The 24,760-nt window shown below is 41.5% G+C and overlaps 1 protein-coding gene across 3 annotated transcripts in view; it reads right to left on the bottom strand.

Annotated features, from left to right (window-relative positions):
* Positions 1–22,697, bottom strand: part of IL12RB2 (interleukin 12 receptor subunit beta 2) — a 30,706-nt gene extending 8,009 nt beyond the window's left edge. Inside the window, exons 1-13 of one of the 3 annotated variants that reach the window (XM_067563343.1) lie at positions 22,585–22,697; positions 22,204–22,319; positions 17,715–17,805; positions 16,180–16,395; positions 15,035–15,149; positions 12,755–12,930; positions 12,321–12,463; positions 11,312–11,456; positions 8,472–8,551; positions 4,225–4,447; positions 2,378–2,578; positions 1,269–1,370; positions 1,037–1,183 (exon numbers count right to left, since the gene is read on the bottom strand). In XM_067563343.1, coding sequence (XP_067419444.1) covers positions 1,037–1,183; positions 1,269–1,370; positions 2,378–2,578; positions 4,225–4,447; positions 8,472–8,551; positions 11,312–11,456; positions 12,321–12,463; positions 12,755–12,930; positions 15,035–15,149; positions 16,180–16,395; positions 17,715–17,805; positions 22,204–22,319; positions 22,585–22,594 — 1,765 coding nt within the window. In that variant the 5' untranslated portion in view covers positions 22,595–22,697. The remainder of the gene's footprint in view (positions 1–1,036; positions 1,184–1,268; positions 1,371–2,377; positions 2,579–4,224; positions 4,448–8,471; positions 8,552–11,311; positions 11,457–12,320; positions 12,464–12,754; positions 12,931–15,034; positions 15,150–16,179; positions 16,396–17,714; positions 17,806–22,203; positions 22,320–22,584) is intronic. The other 2 variants (XM_067563344.1, XM_067563345.1) reach the window with 2 other exon arrangements.
* Positions 22,698–24,760: the final 2,063 nt, after the last annotated feature.

The following is a 24,760-nucleotide window of genomic DNA, read 5'->3' as shown; positions in this document are numbered from 1 at the left end:
TCTATATTATCCTGCAGCATGATGATTACTAGGCATTGCCTGAAGATTGGGCATTTTTATCCTCTGGATATCACTGGTTAGTGATGAAAGATCACCGCAGACTCAAAAGATATTTGTAAGGTGACATTTTGAAAGGCATGTTTGTGTGTTAAGAACTCTGCCACTGCAGTGCCTGACTACAATTGAGAAAAGGAGTGTATGTGGGTTTGTCTTTTCTAGAAGGGGATGGATATAGGTGTTACAGTCTTCATGGGGATAATGAATGACTTGCACAGTAAGAAAGTGGTGTGTGTATGTACTGATTAAAAACTTCTTAGGTATTTGTATATCCTGCATGACTTCTGAATAAATCTGTTACCCTCAATTATAGATTGGATAAGGTATGTCTACACTGATGGCAGCAAAGTCGCTGCCATCAGATCGACATATCTGGATCGACTGAGCGGTCAGTGAAGACCCGCTCAGTCAATCCACAAGTCAGTGCAATAAAACCACCTAAGTGGCATAGGGCTGCGTCAACAAGAACGCAGTTCCCATTGGCGCAGTGCAGTGAAGACGCTGCACAGAAGGGAAGCACGGCAGTCGATGGGAGTTACGCAAGCTACTCTGCGTAGTTTGCGTTCACTCCTGTCGACTGTCGCCGAATTGTCCAGTAAGTGTAGACCAGGGCTAAAGAAGACTGCATCATTTACTGTTTAAGTAACTAAGTAGATAATTCAAGCGTAGCAGTGTGCACAGATATCTAACTTGCATTAGTTTATTCTGTTTTTTCCTACAAGTGACCAATTTATTTTAAATATCTGGAAAAACTCACTTTTCAGTCCCTTCTGCAGACATTTTTAGTACAGAGAGGCCCAAACCAAAACCTTGACACTTTACTAGAGAGGGCCCCCGAATTTTGGGGAAGTTCGGCTCTGGATCTAAGCCTTGTGGCTTTTGGTCTCATGTGTAATAAGCTTCTCTCTTACCTGGAACACAGTGTTCTTATTTTCAATGTCCTGTACAAGAACAGGATTTAGGTTTACCAGATACCTACCATAAACTTTAGGGTCTGCCTCTGAATGTTTTTTCTGCAAGCATGCATTGTAGCTAATGATACAACCCATTTGCTGGTGGCCTGGGATTTCTTTCCAAACACCATCTCCTTTTACAGCTGTAGAAACCTGGGGTCCAGCTGATGGTGCTGAAAAACAGAAGATTTTCTTTTTAAAGTCGAATGGTTAGCCTAGTCTAAACAAAATGTCTCAAACTGAATAGCCAGAGCTTGCCTTCCTGTTTAGAGTATCCTCTAGTTGAAGCCACTGGTCCGGCTCTGTTTCTATAAAGCGCAAATACGTTGATGTCATAGCACACATCACATTTTATGTTCTCTGAAATGAGAGAGAGATCTGATATGTAGTCAATTGAAATATTATTAGCCCAGTTACCTAACCAACTACACTGAAGACTAGGCTTCAATTTTATTACATAAATTCTTCAAATTGAGGAAGAGGCTCTTTACATTCTCCTGTCTGGCAGCTTTGCATCAACTCTGTGTAAGTGACTTTAATGTTTGTGAAAGATGTCAAACTAACAGTCCTGAAGTCCATTATATAGCCATCAAGTGGAAGAAAAGTCAAAAGTCTGAGGAAAATCTCTTCAGCCATTTTTGAATAGTGGGAAAGCAGAGGAGGAAACAAATGGTTATACAGTTCAGAGCTTCAAAATATATATGAGGTAGGGGTTTGCTATAGCAGTTATTTTGGAAGCAGTGCCAGTGATGGCCTCCTATCCCACACTCCTAATCATGGAATGTGAGCACCTCCCCACTAGATGGTCTCGGGGGGTTATGAGATGCTGCTAATAACTCGCTCTCCCCCTGGAGAGTACAAGATAGTGGTATGAACTTGCTGGTTTTCTGGCCTGCTTAGCAGGGTCCTTACTCTTGAAAGGCCTAATAAGCCAACAAGGTACAGTACCAGTACAGTATATTGGAAAGACTATTTATACCAGTAATGAGCAGAGATCTAATTCCTAGATGGTCCTTCAGCATACTTTGTACTGATTCTATGATACTGGATGAGATTAATAATTGACTAAGTTCCCTTGTTAATCTGTTTCAGTGTTTAGACTTTGTGGTCTTTTTTTATCTGGAAGGGACTACTGCTTATGGAATGTGAGACCTGACACAACAGTCCATTGATCGGTTACAAACACACTAGAAGTCACTGACCTAGTGCAACTGAGCTTATTACATAGCAGCCACTAAATATCTTTAAAGTGCTTTAAATACTGTAATTTCTTGGTTTGGGCCAGTAGAATTTAACAGTGAATCAGACGGTTCCTAACAGAGCTTTCAAATTTGGAAAGATAATCCACTGCTAAACTGTACAATTACCTGATATTATTGTGGACAAACTGGATGCTGGAAATCTGATCCAGTTCTGATGGGGTTCAAGGCTGCTACCTCTGTGTGTGTCTGCCCATTCCACTACATAGCCGTTGATGAAAGCTACGGATTCAATGGGAGGCTCCCAAGTGACAAAGATGCTGTCATTGCCCATTGGTGTAGCAGAGACTTTCTGCAGAGGAGGTAAATCTTAAAAAGGAGGAAAAAAACAAACTTGCCTGTATCACTCCCTTAAACAATAGTACCTACCACTTATTTGAATCTGCTACTCAGAGTCTGTTGTATTTTGATTTGGTAGATTGGATGTGTGTCCTCTCACTGCAGTTGCCGCCTTTCTTCATCTTAGTGCTATACACGATGTATAGAATCCTTCATCAGAGGAAAAAGCTCTTTGTGCTAGTCTGATTACAATTAAACTGCTGAAACGAGGGGGTTTGTTTGTTGGCTGTTTTTTTTTTTTTGTTGTTTTTTTTTTTTTGCTATCTTATATCATGGTACAGCAGCTGGAGCATTGCTAGCTTTACACCTTTATGCCCTCCCCAAAGCTCTGGGATGGTCTTCACAGGGCTTCTACCTATTAACCATTCTAACACCCTCCTTCTATCAAGAGTCTGGAACATATATGATCCACATAAGTGGAAAAGTTTGCTTTCAGACACAGGGTCATATTCTCTCATGCGTGGAAAAAGCTGTGGGAGGGAAGCTGGCAGGCCCCAGGGCAGAACAGTCCAATGGCTCCACCAAAAAGAGATGGCTGAGGTCTGAGTGGGCTTCCGCTGGAAGTTTTTATTTATTTATTATGTGCCATTCAGGTTCCCAGGCAGTTGAGGAGGTTGTATCTGCTATTCAACTTCCAGGTCCCTTGGACTCCCCAGGGAGATTACTGATGAACCTGGGAAGCTGACTAGCAATACCTCCTCCTCAGCCACCTGGGAACCTGCACGATGCATAATAAATAAACTCGGCTTCGGGAAGGGGCAGACAGTAAGTGGTGGGGGGCCTCAGGGGAAGAGGGTATATGGAGGAGAGGAGGATACATATCTATTCTCCCGTCCGCCCAGGCCCTTTTAAATTGCCAGGCCCATGGGCAATTGCCTCCTTTGTCCCTCCTGTTGGTGGGCCTGGAAGTCGGTTACAAAGGCAGGTTACTAAGTTTCTGTCTACCATTGAAGTAAGACCATGCCACAGATCTGTCCTTGTGATAACAAAAATGGTTGAGTTGTGTCCACAGCAGCTTTTTTCACAATACAGCCATGTATCAACTGTCTTTGTATCCATCTGTACTTAGGCTGCCTACGGTGGCTTATATCAATACATTCTGAGAATCTCAGAAGCTATGCCATGAAGTCTCAGTTGGGGACAGAGTGCCTGGAAATAGTCATGCAGAGCAGAATAAGCAATGCACCCTATGAATGTGCTACTGCACAAAGTTAGGACAGGCTCTATTAGCGGAATCCTATATATAGTTCAAAAATAAGCACTACTTCTGGGCTACAAGAAGGCAATTATATGCCAGTCGAGGCTGCAGGGAAGGATGAAACTAGGCTAGCTGAGTTCAGCTGCTGAATATTAACCATGATGATATGTGGACACAATGTGCTTAGAGCCAATCCTATTGCTCACTAATTACAAACTCTGTTACAAGTTATAGTGTAAACAGCAAGCTTCATAAAAATTAATTTTAACTGGTATAAAGAGGTAACAGGGCTTTGAATGACTTTCCAGCCTAGGCTGCTGTAGCACAAAAGCTGAATACTTCAGAACACAGAGTTCTGCTCTGTTCAAAAGCAAGTGCCAATATTATTTCTCGTGACTCAAGCAGTAAAAGTGTTTACCTAAAATACTCAGGTCAATAATAATGGATGTCGGAGGCGAGTTTCCTTTTGAGTTATGAGCATAGACCATTATGTTATAATCCATCTTGGGGATAACCCTAGTGTAATGGGTTTGTGTGGTAATAATGTTCATGTCTGCTGCTGTAGGACTCTTCTGGGTTAGTGCTTGAAAGGTCAATGTATAATGCAGGATCTTTCCTCTTGCTTCTAACTTGCTCATTACCTATGAAGAAATACACCTTATTACTTTTTCCCCCACTCATTTCCTGGCAAAGATCACAAATATTCAAAAACAGAAATTTGCCAAAATTAAGAGCACCTTGCACTACCATTGGCCTATTGAAATTAATTAACTGAAGTGCTTCAAGAGACTTTGGAAAGTTTTTTTCACATCTGCTCTTGGAGAAAGATGTTGTTAGCTGTCTGAAAACGATATATCTGACCAATGACCAATGACACCTCTACAATGACCTGTCCATAATGCAGGTACAGTATAAAGGTTCAACATAGTAACAATTAAACTCAACAGTAAAAGGTATGACACCTAAAAAAATTAGCATAAAAATACATGCCAGCGGAAGAGGGTGTAATTTCTGATGAGGAATCCTGCCTTGAAAAATACATGGAAATAACTGTGTGCATTCAAATCAGATATTCTGGAATAAAATTGGGGTGAGTTTTTGTTTTTATATACATAAGGGCTTTTCATATTCAAGATGTACCAGAACCTTTTACATAGTATCATTCTGTTTCTGACAATTTTCTAATTATGAAACAAATAGAACAGCTATTACAGGATCCACATTGGCTGTTAGAAAAGGTATTCTAAAAACTGGAGAAAGTTTACCAGAATCCTGCCGTTTCCACTCAGTATTTCACACTGCAATGAGTTCTTCCAGCAGAATGAGATATAGCAGAATGAGATATGTTGAATGGAAGAGTGATGGTGCAAGCTCCATCAACTGACGGAGAATGCTACACTGACATAGCATCCTCTCAAAGTAGCATCAGGCTTGCACAGGCAAAAAAATAATTGCATCAAAACCTGTAACTTTAACAGTACTTTTGTTATGAACTTGTTAGACTCTTAAAAAATTGATGCTATTTAGACGGCATAGGCACATCTTGGGGGTTTTAATTCATGTGCCAACGCTATAGTGGTCAAAGAGACGCTGGCTGTAGCATAGATACCAGATGTGACCTACCTGAAATTTACAATCTGACAACATTCTCTAGTTGACTCATTTTTATCATTGTTCATAAGTTCACTGCCATTTATACAACAAATACATGTTTTGTTTTAGTGTAGCAAAGAGATGTTGGCTGAAGTTCTATGGACTGTGTTATACAAAAGGTCAGGCCAGATGACCTAATGGTTCCTTCTGGCCTTAAAATCTATGCCAAGATGCATATTAAACGTATGGCAGAGTATGTTAATTATATAGTAATTGCAGAACAATCTTTCTGCTCATCATTGATTTCTACGGCTTTGCAAAACTTTTAGCCCACAGATGAACTATTAAGAAGCTATTACACCTTTATGGAAAAGTCTTTGGGAACTCCATAAGGCTGTACAGAATGCTATGTTTTATATCCCTGCTACAGGATTTTATAGATAGGTTATCATTCTGTTAAATTCCATAGAACTTTTCCTTAAGGGAAATAAATATTTTAAAAACTTTAATCCACCTTTCCCTCCCTGTAGAAGAGAGGGATGGAAATTTGTGGGTCCAGTAGTAAAACAATGGGCTTATGTTCTTATGTCCTATGTGGTGGCTTTTTGGAGGCTAATGCACTTTGTTTCCCAGAACTGTCTCCATAAGCTAACAAACCTGAGATTAGCAATGTTAGCTGACGCCATTCAAAAACCAGGAAAAACAATGCAATTATTTGCTAGCTAACTGTGTGTCCAAAAAAACCCACTATACTTCTGCTTCTGCTCAAACGAGGTAGCCACACACAATTAAAGTAACGCTTGAGGCTGGGGTTTTCAAAGGAGTTTAAGATAGTTAGAGGCACTAATTCTCATTCAATCAAATCAGTTCACTGGGACTTGGTCACCTAACTGCCTCTCCTTTTGAGAATCTTCACTACAAAGATGTGCCCATTAGCTGCTACCTTAGCTACATTTCAATGCTGAAAGGATCTTTCTTCTGAGAAAATGACTCTTAGATGCTAGCTATCCGGGGACAAAAGGAAGGGAAAGCAGAAATCCTGTCAGTGAGAAACATAAAGAAAAATAATCACTGGTCATGTAAGACCTGCAAAAAGATATTCTACCTGTGCTCTCTCTGCTGTGGAAAATAACTAATGAACACTCTCTTGGGACCTGTGACAGTTCTGGAAGCACTGATTAGAACAACAGAAGTTGTAATTCCTAGATCTAGCTGTCTGCCTAATACAACGAAAGAAAAAGGATTCTTGGGGCACCTCATATACAATCTCCCTCTCATAAATTTTTATAATATGAACAAGCTACGAATGGGCTATAGCTTGTCCATTAAGGACTTGATTTCAAGCCCATTGACTTCCATGTAGTTTACTATATAAGCCAATGAGCTTTGAATCAGGCCCTAAGTCAGAACCTCCCCTGACAACAGTGGAGAGAGCTGTCATTTTCTGGAGAAAAATACACCAATACATCTTTCCTCCTTTTCAGGAAGGGGTATCGTCTGCTATAACGCTTCCCTTGTGCATGTATTCCTTATTAGAATAAAGAACTGGAAAACAAACTCAGGAAATCAGAACGACTTCAAGAATAGCTGCTGTGGCTACCAATCATCATTCCTGTGGTCTGTCACTCTAGAGTAACTAATTCGAATGACAAGTTTGTTCAGTGCTTCTTCCACAGCTTGCTTCAGACCCTCAAGCTGCCTCTTTTAACTAATTCTGCCACTATTCCCTCCAATACCCATTTGAAGGTGAGGTAACATCTTTCTGAATCAGACAGCTATTCATCGTAATAGTGCTCTTTGCTAGAAAAGGACACTCCTCAACAACTGTCTGTTCTTTAGTAACAAATGTTCACTTCCTTCCTACCTCTACTTCAGAAACTGGGGGAAGCAAATAGCACCGTAGGCATCATTTGAAAATCAGGCTCAATAAGCTTAACTATAACCCTTCTATCAGAAATTAGTTAGTCAGCAGTGGTGCCTCATATTGGAAATCTAAATATATTGCTTTTAATTTGCAAAAGCATATTTGTTGTGATTAGAAGTAACAGTTGCTGTGTCAATAACTTCCAGATACAGAGGAATTATTTACTCCTTCATATAACACAAGAACCTAGGTTCATCCAATAAAATTAATAGTCAGCAGGTTTAAAACAAAAAGGACATACTACGACACACAACATACCCTGGCAATGAGTTCCATAGGTTGACTGTATGATGTGAAGGCCAAAACTATAACTAGGTTCATAAAGAACAAGATAAGTTAATGCAGGACAAGTTCATCAAAGGCTATTAACTAAGATGATCAGACTATGGTGTTGCATCCCTGGGTGTCCCTAGCCTCTGATTGCCAGAAGCTGGGCGTGAGTGACTCAATGATTGATTGCCTCTTCTGTTCATTCCCTCTGAAGCACCTGGCAGGGGTCATTGTCAGAAGACAGGATACTAGGCTAGACGGATCACTGGGCTGACCCACTATGGTTCTTGTGTTCTTAAATTTTGAAAAACCCTGTAAAACTTCCTGCATTTTAGAAGACACTCAGACTGTGATATGATAAATAACACTGCAAGAGAGATTTCAAAATGTCTTCTCCAGGAGGGGTGAGAGCTGAAATGTTGGGGAGGGGAATGAGAATATGGGTATTCTCTCCTATCTCCCTGGAAGAAAGGTGGAAATAGGGAGAGCATTGTTTTTAAAGGGAAGGGGTGGGGAACCGTATGTGGGACACTTTTACTTCCCTGATGAGGTGCTGCTACACCTACCCCATCCACTGGTAGGAAATGCTGGAACCCCAAAAACTCTTCAGCCAGAAACCAACTCCTCCCCACTCCCACTTCTCATTCCCCTGCCTGGTGAATCCTTGCTGCACTGTTCATAGAGAAGGAAACTCACAGGTAGCTGAGTTTCCTCTCCTCCTTGATCAGCTCATTTAGGAAAGGGAAGAGAAGCTGTGTGGTTGCTCCTGCCCCACCCCACCTCCAAGTCCTTTCTCTTCAGACACACAGCAAGACACAGTCCCTGCCTCAAATTTGACTATACACCTTTTAAATTCAATTAGATTAGTAAAACCTTACCTTCCAAAACAGAGTGATATTCTGTGTTTGGGAATCTATATCCTGCCTTATATACCAGACATCTAACAACCCAGTTGGCGCTGGTTGGGAGAGAGAAGAGGTAAAGTTAATGTCTGCAACCTTGATGCAAATCTGCAAAATATTGAAAGAATGAGGGAAAATTGAACTAAAATGAAATAGAAATGTTTGCTAAATGGCACAACCATGCAGCCTGGAATCCTTGAAGGGATCCTTTTGAATTTTTCATCTGTGTATAATGCTTAGAGATTACAGTGAGAGGCACTTCAGAAATAGTTCTAGATGAACAGCAATAGAAGAACCATGATAGGTAGGTTATGCTAGTGGTGTGATAGAAGTACAAAGATTCTAGAGCATCTATCCAAGCCATAAAAGTAAGATACATTCTTAAGGTTACATCTGGCCATTGTTTATAATATAGTGCTAACAAGATCAGCCTCTAGTAGTTACATAAAACTTGAGAGTCAAACCATTTCAGCGTAAACCAATACATTTCTTGTGGTTAAGCCACAGCACTCAAGCACCGGACGGTTTTTCAATGTCTGCAAACTTTTCTGTGGCTACTCAAGATAACATTCTGATAGATATAAATTGTAAAAGAAAAACCCTATGTGTGACTTTCTCTTTAGATCTTGTGCTCTTTCTACGCTCAATAGAAATATACTGTTTTTATTATTGTTACTAAAAATAATAAATGCTCAAAGCTGCAGTGAACCCAATGAAGACAAAAGTTCATGACAGACCTTTAAGATTTAGCAGAAATAAGATATCTGATAAGCTTTGGCTAAGGTTTTTTAATAAGCAGAATCACTCAAATTATGCATGTGGAGAAAAACCAAACTTTGGTGGACAATGTGCTCCGGTAATTCAGAATCAGAAAGAAGTAGTAAGATAGGAAGAAAACTAGTAAAACAAAGACACTACGACCTGGTTCTTCAAAAATGATTCCACTTGTTTATGCTTAAAGAAACTGAAAACTCAAACTCAAATAAGAACAAATTGTTACTAAAAATCCTAAAACATAAGGAACTCTTGGACAAATTTGATTAGTACTGCATACAAGGAGGAGATAAATCCTCAATATCAGCAATGCTAAGATCTATCGCCCCCAATCACACGTAAATCTCTCAGCCTTATTAATCTTAGCTGAAGGGGGAAAAAATAGCACTCAGAGAACTAAATCATAAGTATTACTAGGCAGTGAGACAGAGGGAGTTTTCAAAGAATCAAAATATGAAAACGTGGAATTGTATCTCTCTGAATTTATCAAACTCAAATATTCCTCCTTTAAGGCTAGCTTCACATACATCCTATACAACGTGCCTGAATGAATAAACTCTAGAATGGTGCTTAGATGTAACTTGTCTCATGGCAGGACCAGATCCTGTGGAGACCTGTAAATAAGTAGCTTTTTAAAAATATATATATATTCTCATTAAAAGCAGAGCTAATGTGCAGAATTTAATACTATTTTAGGTAGTAATATAGCCATTTTGTACCTGTGAGTGAAAAGTCATAACTCCTCATTGAAATGAGTGGGAATGAGGCTAGAGCATACCTGTTGACTAGTTTGAGATTCTTATTTCACATGTTTAGCTGGGAAAAAGACAAAACGCTCCTCTCCACCTCCAAACTGAAATCCTGCCATTTTAACTGAAATACCATAGCAACCCAATATGCATGCAAAGGGTTACAAGAAGGAAACTATCTGTGGGGGGAGGGGAGTTCACACTTCTCTCTTGCATCAATCAATGCTTCATACAGAAACTGATGCTGTCACTGATGGTAAATGGCACAAGTCACAGTAACATCCTGTAGTTTTATAGCAACTTACAAATACCTTTGATGTATGTGTAAGATGAAAGGAATTGATGCCAAACTAACAAAACTTTATTGAGACACACACTTCTGAGAAGTTTTCTTCTTCAAGAAAAACTGAAAATCCTATACTATGCAATTTCATAGTGTCCAGTTTGAAGTCAAGGAAGCAAATACATGACCCAATAAGGAGCATCACCTAGAACATCAAGAGAATTAGCATTATGTGTTCCTGGAAAATGCCACCTATTCCTACAATGTGGAATAGTGGAAACACTTCCTGTTCGCCTCAAACTTTATTGTGGGTTTGTCCGTCTGAACACATGACCAGATTCTGCTTTGCTACAACTGTGTGTAAATCTCAAGTGACTCCACTTCTGGATAGAGCTGTTGAGAAATGTTCTGACAGAACATTTTTCCATCAGAAAATGTCAATTTTGTTTAAATTAAAACGTTCAATAAGAACATTTCAATTTATTTGAAAATGACAACTGAAACCAGACAGGTTTCTAATAGAAGCCTGCCTCAGTTTCCTGCCACATGGCTGGCTCCTCAGGAGCCCTGCTGGCGGGCTGATTGGGAGCTGAGAACTTGAAAATCCTGGTGGTCTTCCAGGTTCCCAGCTCCTCACCATACTTAGGGGGCCTGACTCCCCACTTAGTGGGCTGCTTGAGCTTCAAGAGCCTTGGAAACATTTCAAAAAGATTAAAATGAAATAACGTTTGAGCGTTTAATAAACAGTTTTGGAAATTCCTGTTTTCCAGGAAACATTATAAATTTAATTTTTGTTCTATTTCCAAATGAATTAATTTTTTGACGTTTTGGAATTTCCCAATGAACAGGAATTCCAGTTTCAGACTAGCTCTACTTCTGAAGTTACATTGCTGTAACTGACAGTAGAATCGGCCCCACACTTTGCATTCATTAATATTAAACTGTTTTCAAACAATTTCTAAACACACTTTAGACAATGGATTAATGTGGCAAACTGCACATTTTATTACCTGCTTCTGGAGTCTGTATTTGAAATGTGCTCCAGTCACTCCATATTCCTCTGTTGGGGTGAAATTTGCAGCAAACCTGAAATTCATACTCTGTATGTGGCTTCAGATCATGTAGATTGTAACTTGTAGCATTTAAAGTTTCAACCTTTAATGGCATTAAATGGAAAGCATATGTTATGTTAAACCTAAGGGGAAATAAAGGTTGAATGAAGCAATGCTCTGAATTATAGGCAATTTATATTATGCCTGAAGCCTATACCAGCTATCTCTAATCAGCAAAAAAAAAATTAATAGAATGCTTAAAACCTATGGCAAATTAATATGCAACCCTGAATAACCCTGAAAAAAAATGCAACCCTGAATAACACTCTCAAAAAGAAAAGTGTAATACATATTTTAGTTTGCAGTTTTCCAACAAAATTCTATATTTAATAATCTGAAGATACCGAACTCTTCCATTGTTCACAGATTCTATTCTTAATACTTTACATGATTTCTACTTTTTTTTTTAAATCCTAATATGTTCATTTGGAGTCTGACTTGGCTCCCATGAAAGTAAAAGGAAAGACTTCTATTGACTTCAATAGGAGTTGGATGAGGCCCTTGTTTAGCTTAACAAACAGGCTAGTGTATGTTTATATCTTGTGACTCTGAAAGTGAAATCAGAAATATTTCTGGCTTTTGCTGCGGTGCAGCAAGTTATGTTTGAACACAGGGCTATGTCAGACTCCCAGGCCCTGAGTTTGAAAAGACACTAATGAATATTTGACTTCACTGGGGTATTCATATGCATAAAACTAAATGCATGCATATGTTTTTGCAGGATTAAGGCCTCACATACAGAAAATTTCATATCAAAGGTGGTGTTTCTGACATGAATTATTGCATATCTTAAATTTGGTGTGAACAAGAAGGGACGCAAATTTAAAGAAATAAAACCTGATAAATAATACTTCAAAACCAAACATCAATGTCCAGCAACTTCTTTTTTTCTTGGAAGAATAATTACCATATTCCAGGAGTGACTGTTAATCGGTCGATATCTTAGCTTAAAGCTTTGTGTCTGTTGTTGATCCTGCCACAAGACAGTACAATTTGTTGCAGAAAAGTTGTCAAATTTCACTAAAATATCTGTTGGAGAATGAGGTTTCACTAATAGCAAAGACACACATACACACACACACAAAAGGCAGTTAGACATGCAATTGATTACAAATTGAGTGTTGTATAAAATACAATGATGGAATATAATTTCAGGTAAATTACACTGGGTCCCTTACTTTATTTAGTTATTTTATATGCTGTTATTCTACAATCGGAGCAGCCATTCAAAGCTCTGGGTGCCTTCGGCAACCTTTTGACATTGATACGTTAAGGTATATATTGGTATACTCAACCTCTTATTACTATTTCCCTAGATCTGCTCATTTCAGAGACACTTACCTATGTCTATTAACATGAATGTGAAGGGTAGGGAAGAAGCATTCCCTAGTCTATTTGAGGCAGCAACCACAGCTGTATAATTGGATTCAAAATTCAGCTTTGTCAGATCCAATGAGCCATATTTAAGATTCACAGTTTCTTCTGCAAAACTTAAGCATTCTGTCTCATTTGTTATCCTAGAATAAAAAAGCAACCTGTGATTAAAATCTTCAAACACACATTCTGTGGGCCATTTCCTCAAACAGTGTATATTGGCATAGCTCCACTTATTTCAGCTGAGTAACACTTGATTACACCATCTGAGAATCTTGCCCTAAAGTTCTTTGAACAACAACAACAACATATCATTAATATGGAGTCATATTGTTCAACCGATGGGCAGTACTGCTTGAAAACAGATGACATGATCTGTACATGTAAATGCAGCCTTCTTCTATAGCTGCTCAAATAACTCCTATCACCAAAGCAATGGAAGGTATTAAAGTAAACAAAATTATACTAAAATAATAGCACAGGTCCTGTGGTGTGCTTTTAAAAAAAACAATTTCAAAACCCTACGCAATTCTGGATTCTTTCTAAGCTGCAAGTATTTGGATAAGTTCCTTTTGTAATGATGGGGATAACAACTCATTGTATTTCTTTAGAACAGTGGTTTCCAACTGTGGCCCGGAGGCCAAAAGTGGCCCACGGCTCCCCTCCTGCCGGCTGCAGAAGGGAGCTGCTGACTAAAGACACAGGTGAAGCACACTTCCCCAGGGCTAAAAGACTGGTGCAGGCTCCTTGCTGCAGTCAGGGGGACAGGAGATCCACGCTCCCCTCCCCCTGGCTGTAGCAGGGAGTATGGCAAAGCATTCCACATAAGTCCACAGGGCTGGGGTCCCTTCTGGAGCCAGAGGGAGAGGAAATCAGCGCTCCCCTCCCTTGGCTTCAGCAGAGAGCAAACACTCTGCATGGGTTCCTAGGTGCTAGGGTCCCTGCTGGAGCCAGAGGGAGGTGAGCACCGATCTTCCATCCCCCTGGCTGCAAAAGGGAGCCACTGCCTCGGGACCCAGGTGGAATGCACAGGGCTACAGGATATGTGCAGTTTCCCTGCTGCAGCCAGGGAGACGGGAGATCAGCGAGGAGACAGCCTCCTCGCTGAACTCCTTCCATCTGGCTGCAGTGGCCCTTCAGAGTTGAAAACATTATATCTGTGGCCCTCGTGCCAAAAAGGTTGGGAACCATTGCTTTAGAACAATGAGACACACACTTTCCTTATCTAGGATTTAATTGCATATCCTCTTATCAGATTAGAGACTTGATAGCAGGTTTCCATTATTTATACAAGCACCAGTGCTATTCTGGAAAAGAGCATGGCACAACAGGAGCCCTTGTTGGTGTCCAAAGCCTGGTTCGGCAGGAGCTGAGCTTGTCTAGTTGGCTGTAAAGGACAAAAAGAAAACACCCCAACTCCATAGCATGTTTGGTAGAGCCACTTGGGTGGGAGGGGAAGCTTCTATTAAGGAGTTTCCCACCTCTTGTGCATTTTGACTTCCTAAGTGATCTAGTTCTCTTCCTTTCACCTATCAATGTGGGTAGCTTGTTTGGGCTGAGAACAAGCTCCCCAGGTTTCCATAGCAGGGTATAGGGAAACCTATATCCCTCCATTGGAGCCTACCATGGAAATTTGCCCAATCTGCTCTGGTGGAGGTAATGGGTCCTCATTAGGATCAGAGGAGGGAGTCCTCCTTGGTCCCTGATGTTTGAGCAGCAAGGTTAAGTAATACATTTCAGAGCAATGATGACTGTCCAGTTCCCTAGCAGAGTTCCATGTTAGAGATACTTTTACAAGAGACCTACAGCTTGTATTTCAGATCATGCTGTAATTGAGCAGAGAAGAACCTGCCCTGGGCTTATGTTAGGAGGACATTGCACAGTTTGTGAATGTATCCCTGGGAAGGCTTAAGCAGCTGTTTGAATACCAGTTCCAGTATTAAACATCCAGTTTCAAGGGGAAAGCAACTCTAGAAACAGGGTGTAGTCCCTGCACCTGCCTAGTTCAGAAGGTGCAGAGGTGCTGTGATGCAGCATCTGCAGGAAAAACGTGAGCTAGACTCACTTTCATGAACTTGAGTCATACACTGTCTCCACTGTGCTTCTCCCCAAATGGTTTAAACATAAGCCAACTGACTTTTTGTTGTGCTTTGAATAAAAAGAAGGGGTTGGCCTGCTAGAAATAGTAAGTTTTCAAGTTATTCTTCAACTGTAGGCTTAAAGGAACAATGTCTATCAGTTACTTACTGTACCACATATGTAGTTTCTATGTGAGTAAGTCTTCCTTTATCCCAAGTGCAAGTAGGGTTCCCATCTCTTCCGTACTGAATGCAGGATACATTTTCTGGCTGGTCTGGAGGATCTTAAAAGACACACGTGTCAGTATTTCAGTCCAGCACGGGTAGCAGAGGTATTAAGAAATCCACTTCAACATGGGTCTTGAATTTTGCTTTTTTTGTTTTGTAGACCAGGGTTTTAAAAACAAAGAGTTCAAGGTTCATGCTGTCTCTTTACTTAGCTCTTTCAGGAGAGACTGGCTTTTATTTACTTAAAAGAACAAACTAAAGTGTCAATTTCAGCAAGCTGTTTTGTGTGGGTTGATCACTGTGCAGAGCCCCAGTGAAGTCAGTGGGACTACACACTGACGTAGAGGCCTCAATGTGCACAGCCTGTACAGGACTAAGGTCCAAAAGCCTGCTTAGTGCCTACAGCAACTGACGACTGTTCTTGAAAATTTCCTCCCACATAAGATAAGAGATGCAACCCCCTTCAAGAGTATAAGCTCCCATAGGCTACTAGAAACTCTATGGGATTCCCTTTGCACAGTTTCTTATTCACAATAGACTTCATAGGGGAACTGATGGGAGTTTGTGCCCCCAACCACAAATCTTGGGGATGCACTGGAGGATAGCTTCAATGCAGAAGCCTTGTGCCTGCATTTTCTTCAAGGGAACACCACACACTCCAATGGAGCAATCTACCACTGCCCTGGAATCTTCCCTCCCCTTCACACTAAAAGGGGCATTCCACTGAGGAAGGTGGTAGACGCACAAACATTAATAAAGCTTTGTCATATTTTACAAAGGGGGGAGGGGCAATGTATATACAGTGGGCTGGTGATGCATGAGTCCAAGCCCTTCCCAAAGTCAAGCATGTGATACTACAGTGGTGGAAGCCCACACATGCAGGGGAGGAGATCAGTATATGGAGGATCCCTGAGGCACAGTCTGGCACAGTGTAAATAATTAACTCTGACTATAATGACCTATCCATCACCCTCTCTGAAAAAGTTATCCCACTACCACTTTGTGATGTGCTTCTCAGCAGCACATCACACCTGATATCCTGGGAAGGAAGTATTAGAATAAAAATAGGAAATGGCTTCTCCTTACTTCCAACATAGATGTCAATGCCACAGATGATTTTTCCACTCGATTTACATTTGCAACTAAATGTGTGTCTGCCATATGCAAGGACCATTTCAGAATTCTTGAAAATTATCTCCTTGCATTGTTCGCCCTGTTTTAGCCGGCATGAGAGGGTAATGTTTGATCCAGGAAGGACTACAGAATCTGTGTTAGCAATCATGTCTCCTCTTTTGCAATTTTCTACAATACAAAGGCAAAAAACAAACATTATATATACTCACATGATCCCTTCTTAGAGTACACAAAGCCTTTTGTTGTCTTTTTTTAATTTTGTTTGAAATTTCCAAAAATGTATCTATTTATTACAAAAACTGAAAAATAACTTCAGTTTTTGGATTAAATATCAGGCTTAATATTGGGGGATAGGAGAACAGGGGGGAAAAAGAAAGAAACAGATAACTGAGTTGCCACTTCTCCTTTCAGAGTGGGGAGCTGGGTTCAGGGTGTTCTGTCACTCTTGTTTTAAGGACTTGAGCACTGGGGATTGATGGGGGGTGCACACATGTGCACATGGTCCAAGGAGTCACCTGATAGCAGAACTTTATCTTCTCTTAACCAAAAAAAAAATATATATATATATGCATATTAGTGAAATAGCAACAATCATGCCCCTATTGAAGTGACTGGTGAAACACTCTCTGAATTCCATGATATTTTCCTCTTCATAGTTCCTATGTAGAAGCAAGGATAGGAAGGTAGAACACCCAGTTCAAAGGGAGATGTGCATATATGTTTGATGTTGCTGAGTGGCCCTTCAGGAGACCCCTTGAATCAACACAAATTTAGGAGAGAAAGGCAACTAAATATTTCATAACCAATTGAAATGGTCAGTGGAAGATGATGGATTATATGGATGGATTTATAAATAAATTTCTACTTATTTCTTAACCTAGTCAATTTAGCCTATTTGGAGATGGGTTGTATGTCAAATGGGCCTCTCACAACCAACAGCAAACCTCTCACTTTGATTTTAAATTAAAAAAAAACAAAAAAAACTAGCAGTTATTTCCTGTGTATAGCCTTGAATTCACACAATTAGAAGTGAAACTTTAGTTATACACAGTATAAACAAATGTGAGTTGCCGATGATTGCATGTATTTGGCTCTTATCTTGCAAACCGTTGGTTCTGAAAAGTGCATTAAAAAAACACCACACCTGATTCTCCACTGCCTTGCACCTTGTAGGGTTATTCTACACCAACTGTGCACAACTATAAATAATGCCAAATTAGAATAGTAGTGTCATACGTCCTCTGTAACCAGGTGTAAGAGTCAAGGCAGCAGAGAATCAGATCCACTATTCTTAACAGCACCATCTCATTAACTGAAAATGAAATTTATAAGAAAACAACCCAGGCAGGCATAAAAATTACAGTCGCATGACCCTCTGGAACTTAAAGGAAGGTATTTTCCAACAAAGCACACAGGCTGAAGGAGAAACAAATTAGACCGTTCAAGATTTTCTAAGCAAAGTTTCCGTTTAGAAATAAAACACTTACCTGTTACTGCTTGTATCAAAAGCCACATTGCCAAGTGCACAATCCACACGGAGAACATTTTGCTCTCTAAAGTGAAATGGATGCCTTTTCCCTGTTTTTTTTAAAAATAAAATTCAACATTTTAAAATACTCCTTGTGTTACATCATCTGTAATTTAGCAAATCCAAAGGTGCTTGTTGCAATATTTAATAAAAATTAATCCTTTCACATGCAGGGGCAAATTGTGGCTCTCTAGCCATTGCCCCCAGGATTAGGCTTACTGGAAGCACTGGGCATAGTGACTGCTCCTGGAGCCATTGTGCTTCTGGTAGACACGATATCCATGGGAATACAGGGACTAAATGTGCCTCCTTCTACTGCACTTTAAAAGGGTACAAAATATGCTTCTCTTTACCAGCCCAGCAGTCTGAAAGGGCTATGTGGAAGGTAGCACCATTGCAAGTGCCACGCATTGTGGTTTTTATGCTTAGGGACCACAAGGACAGACTGTGACTAGCCCCTATGCAAAGGGTAAGGTCCTTGTTCACATCTTACTCTCTTCTCCTTTCTTTCATTACCTTGTATATCTGCACAAGGTTAGTTACCCAGCACTTCTTAAGAGTGACATGCCCCAGCTCCCTGGAGTGCTGCAATTTTTTAGTCCTTGCACAACTAGACATGACAGGTAGGGGTACTCAACAACCCTTGTGTGCTTCAGAGAACTCTGCAGTTTTTCTCTATAGGAGTCAAGGGGACAAGGAGTTAGTGGACAGGTCAGGTGAATGGTGAGGAGAGAACAGTAAGTGATTCTGTGACTGCTTTCTGACCAGTAGGGGGAGTGGAGTGGGAGGGGCCCAGTGTCTGCTGCCACTGACCCTGGGATGTAGTAGTGCTGCTTATATGTCCTAGGAGGGCTCTGTCCCCTGCTGGTGCCCTCTTCAAAGACCCAAGATATTGCCCTAAAGTGAATGATGCTCATGTAAAGGACCAAAATGTAGTCCTGAATACACAGAGCAGGTGGCAGAGGCAAGGAAAGCTTCCCTGCTAATGTACTCCAAATTCCTCTAGGGATTAGAGCATAGTGCCACTATGGGAAGTGCTATTCCGGCACGAGGAAATGAGTTCACCTATGCCAAATTCAAAGGGTAAATTATAGATCAAAGGCTCTAGATTCCCCTAGGAATCACAGCCTTGATGTCGCCAAGAAAATCAAAGGTCAGGCCCTGCACAATCACAATTTTTTAAAGATAAATGTGGGGTGGTTCTTATTTGCATTCTGTTTTTTTCAGCCTTTAGGGTTCACATTTTTAAGCTTTTCTACACAATCATTAGGGCCATACATTTTTTTTAAAATGAAACCCAAGACTCTCTCAAAATCTCCTCATTCAAGGATCTGGAACTTTACAAAACACACCAAATAATGCAACACGTGTTTAAAAAAAAAAAAAAATTGGTAAATCGGCAACACTGCAATTGCTTGATCCATCCACTTCCCCAAAATACACATAACACTGCTGACTTCCAAACAGTTAGTTAAATTGTACCCTACAACAAACCAATCCCCAGGCAAAGATAGTGGAGACACACTTTTTTAAAAACACAAAGACAGATTTAAGTTTCAAGCTTCCAAAGGATACATTTTAAAAATTATTCATAATATCTATCCAACCGCAAACCTATCCTAGTTCTGGACATACTAAACACAACTTAAAACATAGATGATGTTGAAGTGTTTGAACTTAGGCCAGAAATATTCCCCGAAGGTGCCTTAAATATTTTAAGTTCAGGTTGGACTAAGACCATTTCCCCCCTATTTTAATGTCTGAAAGTGGCATTAGTAATTGATCTTTATCCTCTAAGGCACATGCACTTTGGAGGAGTGAAGGCATATCAGGCATGTTATAGCAGAGTGAATCTATTAAAACCTCTTATAGTTGGACCTATTGTAATGAAAATGCTTTTGTTGCAATGCTTCATGATTTAATGCTTTACTTCAAACACATATATCTGTCCTGTAAAACTCTGTAAATCCTGACCCTTTTCATGACATTTTGCAGAATATGTTTGCGACATTGTTATAGAAAATCTAGTCTTTGCTAATTTATTTCTACATTAAGCTGGAAAACAAAACTTCAGTTTTTTGGCGGGTGAGAGGGAAGAAATGTGAAATCTTCCTTTTTTGAGATGTATCTGAGGATGAAAGAAGAAGGGAAGTTGATATGTGGTAGTTTGTAATTTTTTGAAAATCTTATTTAATAAAGTCTGTATCTTTTAAAGCTGTAACTATAAGATTTCAGTTTGAAGAACTTACGTCTCACTGCACAATTCCTCAACCTTTACACAAACTTACTTGATTTCAGTGACTGCTATAAGTATCAGCTACCACACCGATGAGCAATCACAGCACAAATGTGCTTCAAGTAAATGGCATGTTTTCCAATAAACTGAAATTGTCTGGTAACTGTAAACATCCTTGACAGCTTGCTTTATGACAGCAAAACCATACCCATACCACTGCCTGAGTCATCTATTCATACATATCCTTCTATGGACAGTTGCTTATTGCTTAAGTTAGACAATGAAAGCACTGTAAAATGAATTGATCAAGTTACATATGCAAAATTCATACAGCATAAAATATAACAAAATATTGTCAAATGAGATCAGAGAAACTTCAAACTTTTAGGTGTGGGTTTTTTTTGTTTTTAACCAAACAACCTTTAAGATTCTACATCAGGAAGGGGAAATTTTGCCACCTGAACACAGACTGAATAAAAGATAACTCAGGTTCTTCTTAAGCATCTAAGGTAGGGAACCTATGTTTAAATAGCAAGAAGTCCTCCGTGCTTACAACTATGAAGTCTATCTACATGGTATGCAGAAGTGCTGATTGTGAATTCTGTGTGTATGGAAGCACTACAATTGTCTTAAAGTAACTGACTAATTTTTGTTTCTTAAATAGTTTGTAGTGTATCCAAGGCTTTGCAGTTCACCTTTAAGTCTGATAGTCTCATTCCTAGAGCAGAGAAATTCAGAATTCAGGCAGAAACTTCATTCTAAGCACGATACATTACCATTAATAGGAACATTGAGATGTCTTTTTAATGATAGAATTATTTCTGACAGTGGGATTGAGGACATTGTACACATGCATTCCAGCATATGTAGTATGATAATCACAACTATTTAGGAAGCATGAAAACATATGGGCACCAAGGAACTGTCTATACAAGTAAATCTAGTATCTGTTTTCAGCTATATAGTGTAACATCTCGTGGACAGCAAGAATAGGAGTGTTTACTACTGTATTATCAAACTTCATCGGTAGTCTGAAAAAAATTGCCTGCTCCCAATTTCTGGTAGTGCTTACACTAATGATAGGTAACACAACTGCACCTTTACTGTTGCTGAAGAAAATTGTATAGACCAGACTACTAGGCGTTACAGATAGTATTGCAGCATTTATGGAATGTCCTTGCTTTTGTGGGTTGACAGGCTTTAATGTTGAGCAAAGAAAGATGTGAATGTAGCTGTCAGAATAATTGAAACAATAGCATTTATATGGCAGCCTAACCATTCTTCTCTGGGGTAAACCTCTCAAACAATTAAAAAAAAAAAAAAACCCTATACATTACTTGAATTTTTTTTTTAAAGATGATGTATTAACATATTTTTGAAAGTGATGCTTTCATTCAAAATATTACACCACTGCAGGGTGTAGCATGACTCCAATAAGAAGAAACTGTTCCAATGGTAATATGGATCTTTATATTTAACAATAGCTATGCAGAAGCGCTTTGGGTGCAAGGATGGTCTGTGTTCTCTGTTTGTATAGTACCTGGCACAGACAGGACCCTACTGTGCTTGCGGTTCTTCAATGTAATGGTAATACAAATAAACAAGTAAAAAATATTTTTTAACCATTAATATGGTCAAGTTGGGCCTGATCTTCCTATTGAAGTCAAAGGCACAGCTGCTATTGACTTCAATGGGAGCAGGACTGGACCCATTAAGTACTAGAAATATTAGGGTTCTATGTGTAAATGGCTTGCAGAATTTAAACAATGAAGTGATCGATGAATTGCGAAAGCATCCAGTAGGCAGTGATCTAATATACATAGTAACAGAGGAAAGCTACTCAATCGCTTGCACTGAATAGCGCGTGGGGATGGTCTAGAGTTCAGTGTGAGTACAGTAGTTATCAATACTCCTGCGTAATGAGCTCAGACAGTCCCCACCTCGGTCCTGAGTCCCAGAAAAGCTTGTGAGAACTTCCTCGGGATGAATGTATTTGAGCATCTGGGCTGCTGCTGTTCAACGTTAACCATCACTTTCCACCCTCCCCAACCTCCTCTCTGCTGCCCTCCCCAGCTAGGGCCTTTTCCACCTCTAACTCCTACGGGCACCAGACCCTCCTCTCTCCTTTGCCCCTGACCCCACAGCAGACTTGCATGGCTGCACTGACGCGGCTCGCGGCCCCAGGGGAGAGCTCCTGGCCTGAGATACCCACCAAAGGCCGGCTCCATCGCCACGGCTGAGCCGGCATGACCCGTCCCGGTCCAGTACCGGCGCGGCTCCCGCGGGGGGGTCTCAGACGGCGCGGCCCGGCGCAGCTTCCCAGCTCCGCTAGGGAGGGACGGGATAAGAGGGAGTTTGGAAACTGGAGCCGGGGCCAGGTCGCACCCCGCCCGCGGCCCGCCCAGAGCCCGGCCCCTGGGGCCTGGTGCTGCCCCCACGCCCCGCAAGGAGACCCCTGAGGTGGGGGGACAGGATCCCGGGGTGGGCAGAGGCGGCCCCTGCCCTGCCTAGGTGAGGGGCTGGAAAGCCCGCCCGCCTTCGTTCCTCCCAGGCCGCGCCGCCCCCCCAACCCAGCCCGGGGGCCTCCACTCACCCCCCGGCATCGCCAGCCGGGCTCCTCGTTCGCGCCGCCCCGCCGAGCCCCTCCAGCTCGGCGCGCAAGGAGCCGGCCACACACGCCTGCGCCGCGCAGCACCGGCCGGGCTAGGACAGCGCTCCGGCTCCGACCGCGCGTCCCCGCCCTCCGCCCCGCCCCGGGCCGGCGCCGGCCTTCCTGGCTGCCAGCCGGCCCCGGAGGGCCGAGCTGTATGGCGTGCGGCGGCTCCGCGGGCGCGCAGCGCTCTAGCGCCGGGGGAGGGGCGGAGTGCCTGGCTGCGGCAGGGCGAGCCGGGCTTTCCCAGCTCCTCGGGGCCCGGGCGCCTCCGCTGCCTGCCCGGCTCCTCAGCAAACGGCGCCCCGAGGGCGCAGCCGGCGCTCCCGAAATCCCCACCGGGCGCCTCTCTGCCCGCGCAGGCAGCCGCCCCCGCCCCTGCACAACCCGGGCCCCGCCGGCGGGGAGCAGAGTTAAAACTGCTCGGCGCGTGGGGGGTGAGGCGCTGGGGACCGCGACGCGACCTGGCCCCTGCCCTGCTCCCCCCCGCGCTCCGCTCCCTCAGCCGCTCAGGACTTGTGTTTATTAATGCCACCCTTAACCGCCACCCCCGGCCGCAACCCGCCCCTGCAGCTATGTCCTGCCAGGCCAGCCCTCTGGCCCCCCGCCTGTCCTCCCCACGTGGGCTTTGGGTGATGCTTTGGGGGTTTCTTGGCTTTTTTGTTTTGTTTGCCCGTTTCAAATCCGTGCAGTAGCTTCACCAAATCTACAGGTTCTGCTCCAGCTTTTCCCACCGATTTCAATGGGAGTTGGATCATGCCCCTGTACTGACTAGATTATTGGCAGTCTAGTAATGCCTTGGTGCCCCAGCCATAGAGCAGGATCCCATAGTGGTAGGCAGGCGCAGAGCACGTACAGACAATCCCTGCCCTAAGAAGTTTACAGTCTAAAGCTTGAAATCCGTTGAAGCTGCTTAAATCCCTTTAAGGACACATTCTATGGTTAAATTTAAAAAATATTCCAAAGAAAACCCCACTTCTGGGGGACATCAATGAGGCTAGAGGTTGACAGCAAGATGGGAAAGAACAAGTTATGAGACAACAATTAGGGAAAATCCAACCTCCTCTCCTTAAAATAATTTTTGAAAACTGTGCATTCCCCAACTTCAAGCTGACCATGGCATGCCTTACAACTATTTAAATTGGCACTTCCAACACAGCACAAAATGTGCAGTGTAGGCCCGCTTTTCAAATATTCATTACTTTTAAAATCCCGTTTAAAAACACCAAAACAAAAAAGAGCTCTCCAGGAAATAGTGCACTGAGATGGGCAATCCTTTGCTTTCTTTTATTTATGTGCTAGGTGACCAAAGCATAGGATGGGTGACTACTGTTACATTCTAGAAATTTGGAGAGAGAAAAAAAACTGCTGAAAGGATTTTGCTCAAATATTCCTTTCCACCTAATTTTTTTCCTTTCTCTGAAAAGTGACACAAAGAGAGACTATTGTCTCTATATTCTCCCATAAGAGGAAAGCTTGGAGAATAGGTTTTATTCTATACTTTATCCCATGTGACTTTCTTTCCATGTGCTGGAAACCCTTTGCCTCATACTTTCTCCTCTTTTACAAACTACCTACATGTTCCAAAGAGCTTTTTAAGAGTTAATTTTCTATAATCACAGGCTCAGCAATATGATGGGACTGACTACAGAATATTAAGGAAAATATAGTCAATTTCTACCTATATTTAGCTTTTTTAAAATGTGCTTGTGTATTTGTTCTTGCTACTTCTCTTTTCAGGATGGGACAAGAGGGCACTGTTGATAATTATGTACCTTGACTAGCTTGAATTTCAGAATACAGGTATTCTCTGGACAGTCATCCAAATGAATGCTCAGAGAATGATGTGTGTGAAGTCTGCAGACTCCAAAGGATTCATCTGTGAACTTCAGCTTCTTCAGCACCTCCATTTACCAAAACCCAAAGTAGTGTTAGTAAAAACTGCTGACAATTCACAGCACTGGCTTGTGTGAACGGTGCAGTTTTGAACCACATACACTTTGAAAACACAAATTTCACCAGTTTCATTTTAGGTGTGAATTCTTTTCCCCACTTCTATGTGGTCTTCTACTGAACACTTAATTTCTCTTTTCTTTGCAGAGATCTGTAAGCATTATAG

This window comes from Emydura macquarii, unplaced genomic scaffold (assembly GCF_026122565.2).
Source record: "Emydura macquarii macquarii isolate MOO-44397 ecotype Brisbane River unplaced genomic scaffold, CSIRO-AGI_Emac_v2 contig_2481, whole genome shotgun sequence".
Lineage (NCBI taxonomy): Eukaryota > Metazoa > Chordata > Testudines > Chelidae > Emydura > Emydura macquarii.
Note: the sequence above shows the minus strand (reverse complement) of the source record. Positions and strands in the feature narration are given on the sequence as shown.